We start from the raw sequence: 18,453 nt of genomic DNA, 5'->3' as shown, positions 1-18,453 counted from the left end.
TACAGTGGTTTCCAGTTTCCAGGGGGGATTGGCCAGGTATGGTATATATATATAGTTCAAACTGGACCAATGTTACTATGTAAAAAATGCCCATACCTGGAATTCATCTTTAATGTGGGTAACTGCATCAAATAATTTAGCTACATCCAGATAAACTTCATCCACTAGCTTCTATTTATCCAAATTATTGTTCACTTCCTCATAAAATAATATTAGGTTGGTCTGACATGAACGGGCCTTTCAAAATCCATGCTGGATGTTACTTATGATACAATTTTTGCAGGTTAAGACTCAGATATGGTCCCTAATTCTTTCCAATGCCTTGCATGCTATTGATGTAAGTCTGGCTGGTCTGTAGTTACCTGGTATACATCTAGTCCCTTTTTTGAATATCAGTAACAGAAAGGTGGTGCCATTCCAGTCAGTACGTTTTCCTTAAAAAATGAATCAATGGCCTGGCTATAACTTAGCTAAGCTCCCGAGGACTCATGGGTGTAAGCCAGCTTGTCCTGGAGATTTGTTCTTATTAAGTTTTTCTAGTCTTTTCTGTCCGTGACTGAGGTGCCTCAAGTCTGCTGTTTTCCCCCTGTATAAACTGAATTTAGCTCCTACAAATTAATTAACTATCTAATGTAATACATTAAATCAGGATGACCAAATTATTTTCACTTGGTGATTTTAGGTAAGTCTAGCATGCAGAGTATTTAGAACAAGGCTTAAAAACATGGACATAATAGTCTATCAACATCTGAATTAGCTCACTAACTGCTAGATGGCTTCTGTATTATATGGACCTGACAATTCCTTTCATTATTTTACAAAAATAAATAAATTCAAAGAAAAACCTTTAAACACCCCCATGTCTGACATTTTATAAAATAAACTTTGAATACAGTTAAGATCTCCTGGGTGTTGTAATTTAACTTCACATCCAAAAAGCTGACTGGAGAAAAGCAAGTTATTAGATGTCAACTAAGAATAGCTGAGGTAATGATTAAAGCCCTGCTTGTAATTCAGCACAAGCCAGCAGTGTCTAGCAGTCATTTTGCTTCCCAGGGTTAGCGAAAGTTAGGTTTTATAAAGGTACAGAGTAATCAATGGTCAACAGAAGTAAAATAAATTGACTTAATGGAATAAAGTTCAGACTTGTGAAACTTGCTGAAAATTACCTATAAAAGAAAACCAAGATAGATATGATTGATATGTGAAAGCATATATAATATGTCATGGTCTAGATACAATGGCCACTTTCTACTGTTCACTTTTGAAATAATAGCTCAGTATTAGTTTGTTGAAACACAGCACAGTCAGCGGGCATTGGGGAACTTGCCTCATATTTGGTTAGTTTATGATCTCTGACTCACATGAGACAAAGGACTGTTTTGCTGCAGAGGAAAGGAAATCAGCTCTGTTTTATTGTTCTTATAGTAATGTAGTATCTTGGTTTGCTCAAGAGAGCTCCCGTTTTTCAAATTCATAGGCACAGCTTGACTGGAGTTTGGCTTGTTGTTGCCCAATATTGTTATGAGATATAAAAGAATATACACACTTGCATAGACTTATATTTGTATATTTGAATAGCAACAAAAACACAAAGACCTGAGGGGAGTCTTCCAAGATGCCAGCATCTTTCAAGGTGGACCCCATAATTTGATAATACAATCAGTTTGCACTCAGTTTGCACTCTTATAACTTTATTTGTTATTTGTACATTATATTATGCATTTGATACAATTGTTTGAGCCTTGTATGCTGTATTGTTTACTAAGGATGAGCTGAACACTCCTCGGTTAGGGTCGCACCAGAAAAAGTGTCAAAAATAGTAAAAAAGACAGGAGACACTTTGGGACAAGTCCTTTATTAAAAGATAAAAAAAAATGTCCCACGATGTAGATCGATCTCATGCCACAGACGAGCTGAAAAAAAAGCAGCAGCAGCTCCGCCTCCATGGGGGGTGCCCACCAAGTGACGCTTCTTCTCGGTGACAGCTGTTATATAGCTGAGGGCAGGGCCACCCGGTAAAGTAAATGGGTGACCCCACCCCCTGACGCCACATGACGTCAGAGGAAGACGGGATCACCCCTTTACATCATCGAGTGACTTTGTCCTCAGCTATATAATGCTGTCACTGAGAAGAAGTGTAAATCGGTGGGAGCCTCCCATGGAGGTGGAGCGGTTGTGACTTTTTTTTTCTTTTTTCGGCTCGTCGGGTGGATTGAGATAGATTTACATCGCGGGACATTTTGATTTTTTTATCTTTTAATAAAGGACTTGTCCCAAAGTGTCTCCTGTTTTTTTTACTATTTTTTACACTTTTTTGTGAAATGGTAGTGGTACAATTTAACCGTTACCAATTCACATAGGGGGAGGCCAGGATCTGGGGTCCCCTTGTTAAAGGGGGCTTCCAGATTCCGATAAGCCTCTCACCTGCAGACCCCCACAACCACCAGTCAAGGGTTATGGGGATGAGGCCCTTATCCCCATCAACATGGGGACAAGGTGCTTTGGGGGTGACTCAAAAACAGCCCCCCATTTTGAGGGAATGTGGCCTGGTACGGTTTAGGAGGGGGGCGATCTCTCATCCCCCCTCTTTTTCTTGTGGCCTGCCAGGTTGTGTGCTCGGATAAGGGTCTGGTATGGATTTTGAGGGGGACCCATTTTTTTTTATTTCTGGTTCGGGGTTCCCCTTATTCATACCAGACTCAAAGGGCCTGGTAATGGACTGGGGGTGGACATACACTGTTTTTTTCAAAGAGTTTTATCTATATTGCCGAAACCCAACAATTCATTACAGCCGCGATCAGTTTTAAGTTATTGTTTTCAATCAATGGAAGTCGTTGGTGAAGCCCGGGAGAAGCGTTGCCCACCATAGATGGGGTAAGTGCACCAGACCCACCCGATTGACTGTCCGGGGGTGTTACTGTTCGTCGCTACCCAAATGGGGTAACTCGATTATGTTGCTGTATGGTATTTTTTAGAGCGAGTTCTCTGATGGTAACCATAGTGGACCATACCTGAATAATATGTGTTGAAACAGCCACTAGTAATCTCTATCTGAAGCCTGTGCACATACATGATGGCCACAAAGGAGTAAAACTATGGTACATGGACAGATCATTGTCAACCTATAAAAGAAATTGCCTGAACAAACACTGCGATAGTAGGATCAATAGGTATTATTTTATTTAAAGCTTATTTAAAAATATTGAAATAACATTAAAGGCTACATAACATTTTTGTAATTGGGTTTGCATATACTTCAAGTGAAATACATGTTTATCAAAGCTATTCTATCTATCTATCTATCTATCTATCTATCTATCTATCTATCTATCTATCTATCTATCTTTTCACAAAAAGAGAAAGAAAATTGCACTTACCAATCCACACCCTTATGGTAGTTATTTCCATTGAAAAACTGCATCTCTTCAAATGTTTTTGGATTTGGAGAATTGCTAAAGATGGCAGGATGCATGACCAGGAAAAGGTATAAAGCCGTAGTACCTGCAACATAACCAGTTTTCTGTTCAATCTATTTTTTGTTGAACTAATGTTAATTCACTGTCGTTATTAAAGGCAATTAATAGTTTAAAGGTCAAAAGCATGAGGGAAGTAACACAAGCAAAATCCTAAAGCTGAATGTCTGGAGACATCAACCGGTTCAATAAAAACTGGCTGAAATTCGGCCCGTGTGTGTATGTCATTTTGGCTTCTGTCAGACAAGCATACTGGAAAAACAGCTGTCGACCAGCTCCCTATCAGCATTCTCAGCCAATGGCCTTCACCGCCCAATGGACTCGATCAGAGAGGGGTTCCAAGAAAAGATAAAGCCTCCATAGTGTAAAATCTTAATGTTAAAGGTAAAAAAAGATTTTGCACTTACATCAATAGAAAGTAAAACTCGCAGGTAAGTAAAAATGCAGCCCGTGGTCCGGGACTGGCGCAAAAGTGGTGACGTCAGCACATCACTCCTCCTGAGTTTTACTTTTTATTGATGTAAGTGAACCATCTTTTTTTACCTAAATAAACCTTAAAGTGGTTGTAAACCCACAACACACTTTGACCTACAGGTAAGCCTAGATTAAGGCTTACCTGTAGGTCCAAGAAATATCTCCTAAACCTACACGGTTTAGGAGAAATTTGCCGAAAGACAGGCACCGCTGTCTACGGCGCATGCGCCGTAGATAGTGGCACGCAGGCGCACTGAGCGCGGCACCCGTCAACGGCGATATGCCACGCGTGGCGGCTCCCGTGCGCATGCTTTACCTTTGCAGGGAATGAAAGAGGAAGTAAACTCTTTAAGGTTTACTTCCTCTTTAAGATTTTACACTATAGAGGCTTTATCTTTTCTTGGAACCCCTCTCTGATCGAGTCCATTGGGCGCTGGAGGCATAATAGAGTGATCTCACTGGATGATTAAAGACCCTGGGTGGGTACATAGCCAGAAGTGTTTTAGACCTCCTGCAATAAGAGGTCGTAGGAGCTGGTAGACGGCCATTTTATGAGGTGGAGGTGTCTCTCTGAACTGTCTCTAAAAAAGATTAAAAGAGATTTCTTGGTTAAATTATCCTCAATTAAGGGATCCTTCGTATACCATGTCACTATATGGACTTTCTTGCTTTTTATGCATACAGACTTTCTTCATCGGGTATAGTAGAATAAATCTACGACATACAGGGGGATATTTACTAAAACTTGAACACTCAGAATCTGCAGCTATACATAGTAGCCGCTATACATAGTAGCCAATCAGTTTCTAATGTCAGCTTGTTCAATTAAGCTTTGACAATAAAACGTGGAAGCTGATTGCTTTTTATGTAGAGCTGCACCAGATTTTGCACTCTCCAATTGTAGGAAATCTCCCCACTATGTAAGTCTTCAAGACAAGGCTTAAAAAAATGTGAAGCATAGTCCTTTTGAGTGGTGGTGGCAAATTATGGACAGGATATATAATCGGATGTGTTTGCCAGCAGCTTTGCTTGCTTTCTGAGAAGATTGCCACTGTTTCATCTATCAAGTCCACTACAACTTTATGCAAAATGCATTCTCTGGGTATGTAATACATAGAATGCATCCCCAAAAGGAAGGGGATATTAACAATGAGCCCTAAGCATTTATACATCTAAACAGGTTTTTTTTCAAAAAATCTGTCATTTTTGACAATTTTCTGTATGTGCATTTATTTATTCAATAGAAAGTCGACATTTCACTGACAGCTGTTTCTGCTTTATAATAATTTTTTAAAACAAATCTAATTGCCAAGTGGCAGTGACAGGTGATAAAAAATAACACGTTTTGAGGTGGTAAATTTTACCAGCTGTCTGTCGTGTGTATTTTTCAACTTGCTTTTGCGTTCATATTGTTACTGTCAACACAAATAGAGAAATAAAGTATGTAAAGATGCTGAAAAGCATAAATAAATCAAAGGACACTTGCCACCAAAATAGTAGTAAGTGGCCACTATAGATTTTTATATATTATTATTCATTTATTATAGATAATAAATATTTATTTAAAAAAAAAATTCTATGCAGTTGATCCAGTTTCATCCCAGGACCAGAGGTAGGGAAAGGCGGGGTTATATAGTAATAGCCATTTAGCATAACTAATGAAAAATAGACCTTTATTTAAATATATTTTGCATAATTACTGGTGCATTCTGAAAGCAAAGACTTGTTTGCTTATTAAACAGAGTGTATATAGAGGTACCAAGAAGTAAAGATCATATAGAGTAAGCAATATAGGGCATATGTATGGAAATATTGTACATCTGTAATATTTAACCACTTGCCGCCCGCCCTATAGGCAATTGACGGCTGCAAAGTGGTTTCATAATCCTGACCGGACGTCATATGACGTGATCAGGATTATGAGCCGCTGCGCGCCCCCGGGGGCGCGCATCGCGGCGATCGTTGTTGCGGGGTGTCAGTCTGACACCCGGCAACTACGATCTCAGTAAAGAGTCTCCGACGGAGACTCTTTACCATGTGATCAGCCGTGTCCAATCACGGCTGATCACAGTGTAAATGGGAAGAGCCGGTGATCGGCTTTCCCTCACTCGCGTCTGTCAGACGCGAGTAGAGGAGAGCCGATCGGCTGCTCCTTTGACAGGGGGGGGTCTGTGCTGATCGATTATCAGCACAGCCCCCCCAGGATGCCCACACTGGACCACCAGGGATGCCACCAGACCACCAGGGAAAAGGTAATAAAGGTCATAATCCTACCTAGACCACCAGGGATGCCAGTCAGCACAATGGGTGCCAATCAGTGCCCATAATGGATGCCAATCAGTGCCCACAATGGGCATCACTGATTGGCATGCATTATTGTTTGGCACTGATTGGCATCCATTACTATAGTATAACACCGATGCCGCCTATGAGTGCCCACCTGTGCCGCCTATGAGTGCCCACCTGTGCCGCCTATGAGTGCCCACCTGTGCCGCCTATCCACGCCCACCTGTGCCGCCTATCCATGCCCACCTGTGCCGCCTATCCATGCCCACCTGTGCCGCCTATCCGTGCCCATCTGTGCCGCCCATCCGTGCCAGCTATCAGTGCCAATTTGTGCCACCTATCAGTGTCCGTCCGTGTTGCCCATCCGTGTCGCCCATCCGTGTCGCCCATCCGTGTCGCCCATCAGTGCCGCCTATCAGTGCCACTTCATTGGTGCCACATTGGTGCCCATCGGTGCCGCCTTATCAGTGCCCATCAGTGTAGCCCCATCAGTGCCCATCAGTGAAGGAGAAAACGTACCTATTTACAAAGTTTTGAAACTGAAACAAAAAAAATACATTTTTTTTTCAAAATTTTCGGTATTTTTTTATTTGTAGCACAAAAAATAAAAACCCTAGAGGTGATCAAATACCACCAAAAGAAAGCTCTATTTGTGGGAAAAAAATGATAAAAATTTCATTTGGGTACAGTGTAGCATGACCGCGCAATTGTCATTCAAATTGCGACAGCGCTGAAAGCTCAAAATTGGTCTGGGCAGGAAGGTGTTTAAGTGCCTGGTATTGAAGTGGTTAAACATTCAAGAGATATATTGAATTTTGTTACTGTATATCTTTCATGAAATTGTGGTTTTAAGATTAAATTGTAAATAAAAAACGTAATTTTAAAGTATTGATGTTTGTAAATCTCTGTTACTTGCATTTAATGTGGTTTTGTGATTAATATACAGTAAATATGTAAGTGTGTGTGACAACAGTAATACAAGGGGGTCCACAACAGACTTTCAAGTTAGCCAGCAGAGCGGTCAGGGTGCCCATGCTAAAATGTGTCTGCAGGCAAAAGCACCTACATTGGGCATGTAAACATCAGAACTGGACCTCGGAATGGATGATGAATCACATTTTCTATTACATAATGTGGATGACCTGGTTCATATGCACTGTTCATCTTGAGAAGAGATGGCACCACTATGGGAAGAAGATTAATCAGCAGATACAGTGTGATGCTTTGGGCAATGTTCTGCTGAGAAATCTTGGATCCTGCCATTCATGTGGATGTTACTTTGACACGTACCACCTACCTAAACACTGTTGCTGACCAAGTGCACCCCTTCATGGAAATGGTATTCCCTGATGGCAGTAGCCTTATTCGGCAGGATAATGCACCCTGTCAAATGGCAAAAATTATTCAAGAATGGTTGAGGAACACAACAACAAGTTTGAGGTGTTGACTTGGCCTCCAAACTCAGATCTCAATCCAATCAAGCATCTGTGGGATATGCTAGAAAAATTAGTCCAATCCATGGAGGCCTCACCTCACATTTTACAGGACTTAAACAATCTACCACAGCATACTGTACCTTCCTTTGGAGGTCTAGTGGAGTCTTCAATGGGTCAATGGGCAGCAAAAGGGACCTACCGAAATTTAGGTGGCTGACCATAGAATTATGGCTGAGCCCTCTGTCACCTAATAGTTAGAGACCCCTAAAAAATACCCTAATTCTAAGCTTTAGGTAAGAGAGACCATTCACAAATAATTGTGTTTTTATTTACATCAGGACATTCCTGTGATGCTTATAACCAAGTGAATTTATGGCTATATAGATACACATGGTTACAAGAGTAACAGAGATGTCTTGATATAAATAAAAACACAATTATTTATGAGTATTTCCTCTCGCGTAGGTCTTATAAACTTTTTATATTTATGTCAATGTTTACATTTAACTCCATTAACCACTTGCCTACCAGGCACTTACCCCCCCTTCCTGCCCAAGCCATTTTTCAGCTTTCAGCACTGTCACAACGGCTGTTTACAGGTAATTGGGATTACATGTGGTTAGGGACAGATAAGGTACACTCATCTTTCCTTAGCTGCATGTAATCACTCCACAGGCAATTACATGTGAACAGCTGCAGAGTCTGTCAGCCTGTCATTGGTTTGTATAGGGTGATGGCAAGAACTTGGCCCTACCTGCCATAGAAAGAAGCTGATCTGGGTGGTATTATACAGCCCTAGAGGGCCATGTGAATGTGGTGTTATATAAACTTACTCTTCACTGTTGTTTTGTTTGTCCTTTGGGTTTTAAAGGACAGTTTAATAAAAAGGCAGTACTAATTTTAAAAGCAGTTTCTAACTATTAATATGGTATTGTAGGGTTGATTAATTAAAGAAGTAGAGACTGTTCACTTAGCTAATAAATGTTCTCTTTGTAAAGCAAATGTTCATTGAGCTTACCAAAAAGGGAGTTGTATTTACTTCAATAGTACAACCATTGCAAGAAAAAAAATCTTTTTATTTTATTTCCCTTGCACATGATTAGGTATTAAAACTGTGAATACAGTTCTACCATATTTAATAAATGCAGTGAACATTGACTTTCATTAGGACCCTTTCACACGGGCTTTCTGATCAGGTCCGCCTGTCAGTTTTTCAGGCGGACCCGATCGGACACTCCATTATCCTCTATGGAGTGGCGGATGTCAGCGGTGACATGTTAGACAACCGATGCTATCCAATCCGATACTGTCCTTGAAATCCAGATGGATGGTGACCCTATTTTCCATTTGTCTGGATTGGAAGAAAACATATAGGCAGTCCGTTTTCAAACGTTCTTCCCATAGAAGAGAGCGGGGCTCTAACAGGTCTGTCTCAGCACAGTGAGCGGAGATGGACCTGTCATCTGCCTGCTCAGTGAGGATCAGCGGATCGATCTCCCTGCTGAACAAAACAGAGTCTGCCAGGTGGACTGCCCGTGTGAAAAGACCCTTAGCAAATAGTATCTGTTTCTTCCACAAACCAACTCTTAAATTTTTCATACATGCCACAAGAGAAAATAAGAGATATAAAATGCACTTCTAGCAGAACTAAAAGACTGCTCACCAGTTTTCTGTGGCCCCACGACAAGAAATTTGGGTAAACGGTCACAGGTTTTTTCTTTTGACCATATATCACGGTGGCGCTTGTCATCACAGGGATTCTAAAAGATAATAGCAAACAAGCATCAGAAAAAAAACATGACATGATTTATCAATCTATTATATTATTTCCCCTGACAGGTTTTTGCAATTGGTTTTATAAAATAATAGTTATAGTAATCCCTCTTTCAGTTGCTGATTTAATCACTTATGGCATATGTAGCTTCTTTTTCTTATAATCCTTGCCTATGTTCCAGGTTTAAGCTAGTGCCACGATAACTGCCCCAGGTTTCTTGTTTCAGGGTGGCTCTCTTCTCTTGCAGAATCCCATGGATCTGGCTTTGCATGTAGGGCCTAGAGTTGTATGTCCCTACACTGTATTCATCAATAGAAACTCACAGCCCTGTAGCCAAGGTATGCAAGGTATTCCTTTGCTCCTCCCTCTTCCTTCCCCTCACCTCTCCAGGCAAACAGATTGGCTGGAGACTGCATTGTCCACTGTTAACTTTTATCTGTTAAAACCAGAAATTTAGAAAAACATTTTTTGGTACATTTTTTATTAGTAGGATATCTACCACTACATGCAAATCCCTTTAACATTGCCAGGTTACAATAATCTTCTGCAAACAACTCTCCTGTTTCTAAAGTGCTGATATTTTAGTGGATACTGTTGGAAAACATCAATATGTTATAACAGACTGTCAGTGTAGAGTGCCGTCCTTCCATTCATGCAGCACTTGCCGATAGTCGGAACCACAGTAATTGATCAGACTAACTAGAATGTTAGAAAAAAATTGTGAGATTGTTGGTAAGGATCTGCAGCTTCCCATATCATGTAATGTAATTGTGATGGGTAAATGTCTTTCATCAGTTCATGCTGACAGGGAGAGCAGATCAGCAGCTCTCCCTGTCGGGGGGGGGGGGGGGGGGTCTGTGTTGATAATCAGCACATTGATTATCAGCACAGCCTCCATAAAAAGGTGCCCATCAGCTGCCAAGCAGTGCCCAACATCTGCCAACCTGTCCCCATATTAAACGCCTGTCAGTGCCCACTACAGTGTCGATCAGTACCCACAGCAGTGTCAATCAGTGCCCAATAATGTGCCAATCAGTGCCCCATCAGTAACGCCTGTCAAAGTGGCAATTAGTGTAACCCAGTAATGTATGTCAATAGCTCCTCATTAGTGCTGCCTATCCACTGCCACCTACCAGTGCCCATCAGTGGTGCTCACCAGTGCCATCAGTGCCACCAATCAGCGCTGTCAGTGCTGCCCAACAGTGCCGCCTATCAGTGCCCATCAGTTTTTTTTTTTAATGGTCTGTCTTTTTTCGTTTATAGGTTTATAGTGCAAAAATTTAAAACCGTAGAAGTGATCAAATACCATCTAAAGAAAGCTATATTTGTGAGAGGAAAACATTTAGTTTGGGTACAGTATTGCATGACCACGCAATTGTCATTCAAAGGTGTGACAGCGCTGAAAGCTAAAAATTGTCCTGAGCAGGAAGGGAGGAAAGTGCCTGATATAGAAGTGGATAAAGCTTGTCAACACCTGGCTGCTTGAGCAATTACCCAATGATTTGGGGGTCCCCTTGGGATGTCCTTAACTCTGCCTTCTTGGCAGAAATATCCCACAGCCTCTGTAAGCCAGCAAGGGTAGGGCGAGGGAGCTTCTCCACACAAATAGAAAATTCTTCCACACCTTGGTACCCCAGTGTTCCCATGTCTGGTTCCTGCTCAGTGGTCTACAGCTGTCTGCTCCATGCTCTGCAAGCTTCAGATCCAATACTGCTGGTATCACTGGCACTCAGTTGGCCCTGAGTTAGCTCATCCTTTTCAGCTACTGTATAACAGCTTCAACTTTTCTGGGAAGGCTGTCCACAAGGTTTAGGAGTGTGTCTATGGGAATGTTTTACCATTCTTCCAGAAGCGCATTTGTGAGGTCAGGCATTTGTTGGACGAGAAGGCCTGGCTGGTACTCTCCACTCTAATTCTTCCCAAAGATGTTCTAACAGCTTGAGGTCAGGACTATGTGCAGGCCAGTCAAGTTCCACCACCCCAAAGTCGCTCATCCATGGCTTTATGGACCCTGCTTTTTGCACTGGTGTGCAGTCATGTTGGAACAGGAAGGGGACATCCCCAAACAGTTCCCACAAAGTTGGGAGCATGAAATTGTCCAAAATGTCTTGGTATACTGACGCCTTAAGAGTTCCCTTCCCTGGAACTAAGGGGCCAAGCCCAACCCCTGAAGAACAATCCCATACCAAAATCCCCCCTCCACCAAAAGCTTTGGACCAATGCACAAAGCAAGTTCCATAAAGACATGAATGAGAGAGTTTGGGGTGGAGGAATTTGACTGGCTTGCACAAATATCTGACCTCAATCCGAACACATTTGGGATGAATTAGAGTGGTGACTGCAAGCCAGGCCTTCTTGTTCACATTAGCACCCGACCTCACAAATGCACTTCTGGAAGAATGGTCAAACATTCCCATAGACACACTCCTAAACCTTGTGGACAGCCTTCTCAGAATAGTTGAAGCTGTGTCAACTCATTATTGAACCCTAAGGACAAAGATGTGCATATAAAGGCAGACGTCCCAATACTTTTGGTAATATAGTGTGTGTGTATATATATATATATATATATATATATATATATATATATATAGATATAGATATATTATAGCTGTTACTGATTAAAATTTTCGCTTTCGCTTAATTGATTTTTTTTTAATTGATTAATCGACTAATTTTGATTAATTATAAAGCACATACAGATCCAACTACTTTTAGCTGATTTCCTTGCATTGAAACTCTGCATTAGTCAGTGGTAAATGTGGTAAACACTATATACAATCACCTGACACTAGTTCCACAATCCATGACTTAACTTCACAGTTTACACAAATACGTTTTTAAATTCAAACTGTAGCACTGACGTAAGTTTTTTTTTTTTATTAAACTTTAAGAAAAAACGTAGAAATTTAGTTTAACTTTAATTATAAAAACGTATCTAGTATATTGACTGTGACGTCACCGGATCTCTGATGGAACTCCCTGAAGATCCGGAAGCCGGTGGAGAGGTGAGTACCGATCAAAAGAATTTTGACCAATCGAAAAAATGTAGGATTAATCTAGGAATTAATCTTTAATTTTCCCAGCCCTAATATATATATATATATATATATATATATATATATATATATACATATACTGATCAGACATAATATGGGCATCACAGTCTGCAAAAGTTTAAACTTCTCAATATAAGGTGTGTCACTATAGTGTTATGGCTGATTCTTACATATGCTCTTCTGTACATCACTTTATATACAACAGCAATTACTATCTGCTGATGCAGATAGTAGCCACAGAGACAGGAATGGTTAAATATTCGCATGACCTTTACAGTGCAGATGGAACTCTTCTCTTCACTAACTGTACATGAAATGCATACAAATGCATTATGTATGAGCATTCGAATAAAACTCTACATTTATTTTCAACAACAAACAAAAATGCGGCTTATTTTATTTCTATCTTGTGTTAGTGAATTTTTTGCTAATTCTTCTTTATAAACTACAAAGAACAATACATATGTACAGTATATGTTTTGGAACCATAGTGGTAATAGCACAATCTCTAATACAGATCTGAGTTCAAAGCAATACCATGTATTAGGCATTCTTGATGAATAAATTCTAATGATTTAGTAGTAATCACAAATACAATTCATACAATACTATTATTACATAATTAACATGAGTTAAAGATAAAGTGAACTAATATAATTATAACAAATTGCATCACATAAATAGCATATACTCCATTAGCAGGTCACATATAATGTAAATTGCATCAATGAAAAATGTCAGAGAACAGCTGAGCTAATTGTATCCAGCTATACAACATCTACTAAAATGGCATTATGGGACCATGGAATTATAGTAATGATTATTGATTAGACTAGGTGCTGCAGGTGAACCCAGTTCAATCCTGCAATAATCATTACAATACATTTGTGAACTATTGGTTGACATTCATATTAAAAGAAAACAAGTACAATCATTTTTTGTGTGTAGGGAAATTATTATAGTGTTTTATTAAAGATCATACTTAATTACAGTACGGTATTTGCATTAAAAAACATAGGGTACAAATAAACATATGTGCTAGCTGCTACTCCCTTATCTGACCTTTTAGTGGGCTTCCCTGCCACTATTAACAGCCATGGTATGTGAGACATCTGCTACCCTGTCAACTCACACAGATATTCTGAGAGTCAGTTGGGTGTTTTCTCTCTGCATAATGTGTATATCTTCTGAGATGCATAGATCCAGACCTCTTTCTCCATGCACCTGATTAGTCAACATCAGTCACAGGCAATGTAAAGTTACATTCTTTTAACTAGCGGGTTTGTGAGTTTACTCAATTTTCTGAAAAGTAGGTAGTTGCAATTCAAAAGGCACTCACCCTCACTTGAGGAGTATGTATGTAGACAGGTGCAGTGTACTTTCTCCACTGCAGGTTGCGGTCAATCGCACTGGCTTTGCAAAGGGAGAGGAAGTCAAGTGGAACATGGTTCCTCTATGGTTTCCTGGGTTAAAATGGAAACTGTCCGAATGGATGCTGCTTCCCCATGTGACAGCAATCTTGGATTAGACAGAGTCTATTGAAGCTCATGGGCTTGGCATGCATTTCATGTGTGGGTAGTGTAGGGACAGGCCCCATATGTCAGAGGCATCTGTCATGGAGTGGAGACCTCCCCATTTGGGCATGGACTGGCCAGGCCACTTTAAGACAGATGCTGTTGGTACATCAGACAGAGACCTGCTCTACTACACATCGCTGTTGCATTCTGTAAGTGTGCCTTCCCATTGGGCTTGTTTTTATTTGTTGTGGAGTCCTATGATAGATTTACATACATAGTCTAAAAAGCTTAACCTTCAGAATTCCTTACCCTGTGGGGTTCATTTACTAAAGGCACATTTTTTTAAGAGAGGTTGCACTTTTGAAGGCAATTTTCCCTAAAGCTCAGTGAATGAGGTGAAACTCTGTTGACTTCCATCATCCAATAATGTGCAAGCAAAAAATGCTGTATTTTTTATTTTTCTCGCACATGATTGGGTACTCTTAGCAAAGTGGAAATTCACAACATTCACTATGTTCTGAGGGGAAATTCCCATGCAAAGTACTTCTTCCCTTACAAAGTAAACAACCTATTTGCCCTTAGTAAATCAACCCTTAAGTGTATACACACTTACACTAAGGCTAAAGTCTCCCTATACATATTCTGGCAATTCTGATACCATTACTCTTACTCCTGCCTCTGTAAGCATTTGTCAGCATTGCCAGTGTAATGTTCACCAGACGTCACAGCAGAATATAACACTACATCACTGTATACCAGACAAGTAGTAGGTGTCAGATTGGGTACCCATGTAAATTACAAAGTGGGCCCATGCCACGTTGACAAGTTGAAATTCTTCTTCCATCATCCTACACCAATATTCTAATCTCCCTTCCACTCCAAAGTACACAAAACAAATTAGCCTTATTCATCAACCCTCAAAATAAACAACAATAATAGATCATTGGAGTTAAAAATGAAAAAAAAAAACCATTCTATTTTTATTCATTAATATACAGTAACTTAATTAATGTTTATGACAATATACATTAACAAAATGATATTCATGTATTAATAAAACTAAATTTATAAACAAACAAGGTTCCATGAGTTTGGGTTGCTGAACTCCAGAAATGGAATAAATTCATGCTGAAACATTTGTGTATTCCCCTGAAGGAACAGAAGGATTCAGTTTATGGTTATGCACACTTTACTTGTAGACATTTGCATTTATTTTGTAGAATATACATATTATAGATTTGCAGGGGAAAAAAAAAACAGTACAAGAGAAAAATAATGGTTTATGTGAATTTTCATTCACACAGTGCCCTCTGAGCGGGATTTAATTTATACACTCACCTGCCAGACAGGATCCCTCTGCTCAGGGAAAAGCTGGAAGTACTTATGTGCTAGCTGAATTGGAGGAAGCGTTTGCAACTTTAAATTGGTCCAGGTCTGCACAAATTTGGCCAAGTTCACAAAACTATACAAGCCAAGCCTGTCATTCCCATAGTTAGACAAGTGGGTCATGAAGATGCTGATCTGAAATACAATTAGAGAAAAATGTCAAAGTTTGCAGTAATATGTTGTGCCACTGGGGGACAGTCATGCAACATTTTTTCTATATTATGTGATTTTCTATTTAATTCTATTTTACATATCTTTTATTGAACTACATATCTTCAGAGCAGCTCAAATTACCAATAAGTGTAATGGTATTGAAACGTACTAGGCCATTATAAACGTTTTAATGTTTATTACAGTAGCAGTTAATATCTTCTTTTTGTCATTTCTTTTCTACAGCTAAGGAATAGAATAAAACACCTTTGCTTTAATTATTTATTTTTATACATCCATATAGCCACAGGATATTCTGCCATGCTTTGTAGGATGTGTAGAACTAGTCATTTAATTTCCTGCCCCAGTGGAGCTTACACTTTGTCTCTCCCCACCACAGTCTTGTGAAAATCTATGCACACGAAGGGCCTGCTCTGGGTTGAAGGTGATTGATGTAACGGTTCGTAGAGGGGAGCAGAATGGATGCTCACAGGTAATTTTTCAGGAGGGCAGAATTAGAGGACATTGATAGAAACAAGTGATACTAATAGGCAAACAGAAAAAATAAAGAAATTGTAGCTTACTTATATATATACATTGGTGGTCAGTGTCTGTGCCCCCCCCCCCTTATATTGGTTTACTGTGTCTGTGTCCCTTTTACCTTTGGTGGTCAGTGTTTGTGCTCCTCTTTCATTGCTGGTCAGTGTGTGTGTTCCTCATACATTGATAGTCAGTGTCTGTGCCTCTTACAATGGTGGTTAGTGTGTGTTCCTTTAACATTGGCATTCAGTGTATATATCCATCTTACATTGGTGGCCACTGTCTGTGCCCCCCCCCCCCTTATATTGTTTTCCATTGTCTGTGTTCTCTTTACATTGGCGGTCAGTATTTGTGCTCCTCTATCATTGCAGGTCAGTGTGTGTGTGTTCCTCATAAATTGGTTGTCACTTTCTGTGCCCCCCTTACATTGGTAGTCACTGTCTGTGCCTCTTACAATGGTGGTTGGTGTGTGTTCCTTTTACATTGGCATTCAGTGTCTATATCCGTTCAACATTGGTGGTCAGTATCTGTGCCCCCCTTTTATTGGTGGTCCTTGTCTGTTCCTCCACTTTCATTAGTGGTCATTGTCTGTGTCCCTAACATTGGTGGTAAGTGTCTGATTCTCACTCACTGGATGGACAGCCTGAGCTAGCCCTTGCCTGCACACCACCAGGGCTTTAAACCACATCTAGCACCAGATGTTTTCTTCCAGGTGCAACACTGCACTTGTAAGCCCTCATGTTCTATGTGCTACTTTTATCACCCCAATACATGATGAGACAAGAGCTGGATGCTGAAAAAGAAACGAAATAAAAAACTTGTGATTGCGGTGTTGGGACTTAAGATATCTAACAGAAGATGAGGGTAACTTGTCCTGGGTGCCCAATGCTAGTTACACCCCATATGACATGATGTTCCCATTGCTCTTCTACATGAAGTTCTTCTCACCATGTTGGCACACTCTTTGCATCTGCCCTTTTACTCTGAGCCTGTGCATTATGCACTAGAATTGCTCAGTAGAACATTGGCGGAGCTGGAGCACTGTTAAACTACCACTAGCAATATCAGTATCCCCAGGGGCCACATGGAAATTCCTGCTTGCTCTCTCTTTCTCTCTTTCTCTCTTGCTTGCTCTCTCTCCCTTGCTCTCTCCTTCTTTCTCACTTGCTCTCGCTCTACCTGTGTGAAAAAAATAATATGCCCTGGGTGTAAGTCTAATATTTTAAGTTTGGTGGATGGAGGACAGGCAAGGACAAGCAAAATCAGAACTTCTGATGCCCCAAGCTCTATACCTAGTGCAAATGCTCCCAAACACTGTGATGGCCCCCCTGCAGCTTTTACAGTTTTCCTTTCAAAAAATGTACATTGCTATTGAAAAGCTATGAATACATTTTGTATGTACTGTATAAAACCTACTATGATGTGGCAGACAATCAACAAAGAGCCTATGTGCAAGATCAATTTCTGCCCCAATCCCCCTGTGCATTTAAGTGTCAAGATAATAGATGAGGTCAAAGAGCAGCCTTTTCAATATGAAATATGCATATTGAAACTGGAAGCCAAATGCTGTGAAGAGGTAAAGGCAAAGCATATTGTACAGCTCAGTGTTGGTCAGGCAGGGAGGGACAAATGTTCTTACTGCCAACTCAACTTGGATATTATAAACCAGGATCATAGCAAGAGATTAGAAAGAATACCTCCTGCTCATCCCCTGTCCTAGCAGTGACTAGTGCCCAGGTCGAAGTGACAGCAGGAGAGGATCTTAATACTCACCAGTCCCACATCTTAAATAAGTAATAGGCTGTTTATAGGCTGTTCATAGTTAGTAAGATTGAATAAAGACACCAGTCCATTCAGTTCATCCTGTTTGGGTATGTGTTTGTGTATTTATGTTAATACCATTTTTATATCCCTGTATATTGTGTTAATTGAGATGCCCATCTAAGAGCTTTTTGAAAATTTCATGCAGACACCACCCACCATCTTTACTGCTCTGGTAGTAAAGAACCCCTTATGCTGTTTAAGGTTTAACTGCATCTCCTCCAACTTCATTGAGTGTCCCTGTGTCCTGTTAAGCAAACTGAGGCCGCGTACACACGCGCGGACTGTTCGCCCAACTTTGTCCGCTGAACAGTGTTTGGGCGGACAGTCCACTCGTGTGTGGGCTTTCAGCGGACAGTTTCAGCGGACAGTTTGACGAACAAGGTTTTTCGGAAATTCCGTAAAACTGTCCGCTGAAACCTTGTTTCAGCGAACAGTCCGCCCGTGTGTAGGCTTGTTCGTCAAACTAAGTTCCGCGCATGCTCAGAAAGGATTTACACGCCGAAAGTTATAATGCAGTGTATAGGACGTCGT

At 40.5% G+C, this 18,453-nt stretch overlaps 1 protein-coding gene across 1 annotated transcript in view; it reads right to left on the bottom strand.

Annotated features, from left to right (window-relative positions):
- Window positions 1–18,453, bottom strand: part of LOC143974941 (bifunctional heparan sulfate N-deacetylase/N-sulfotransferase 3-like) — a 375,710-nt gene that overhangs the window by 63,897 nt on the left and 293,360 nt on the right. Inside the window, exons 7-9 of the mRNA XM_077476811.1 lie at window positions 15,361–15,543; window positions 9,336–9,432; window positions 3,381–3,504 (exon numbers count right to left, since the gene is read on the bottom strand). Coding sequence (XP_077332937.1) covers window positions 3,381–3,504; window positions 9,336–9,432; window positions 15,361–15,543 — 404 coding nt within the window. The remainder of the gene's footprint in view (window positions 1–3,380; window positions 3,505–9,335; window positions 9,433–15,360; window positions 15,544–18,453) is intronic.

This window comes from Lithobates pipiens, unplaced genomic scaffold (genome assembly GCF_037356315.1).
Source record: "Lithobates pipiens isolate NorthernLeopardFrog02 unplaced genomic scaffold, aLitPip1_a1.2 Scaffold_13, whole genome shotgun sequence".
In the NCBI taxonomy this organism is placed as follows: domain Eukaryota; kingdom Metazoa; phylum Chordata; class Amphibia; order Anura; family Ranidae; genus Lithobates; species Lithobates pipiens.
The sequence above is the reverse complement of the archived record's forward strand: the minus strand, read 5'-3'. Positions and strand labels throughout refer to the sequence as shown.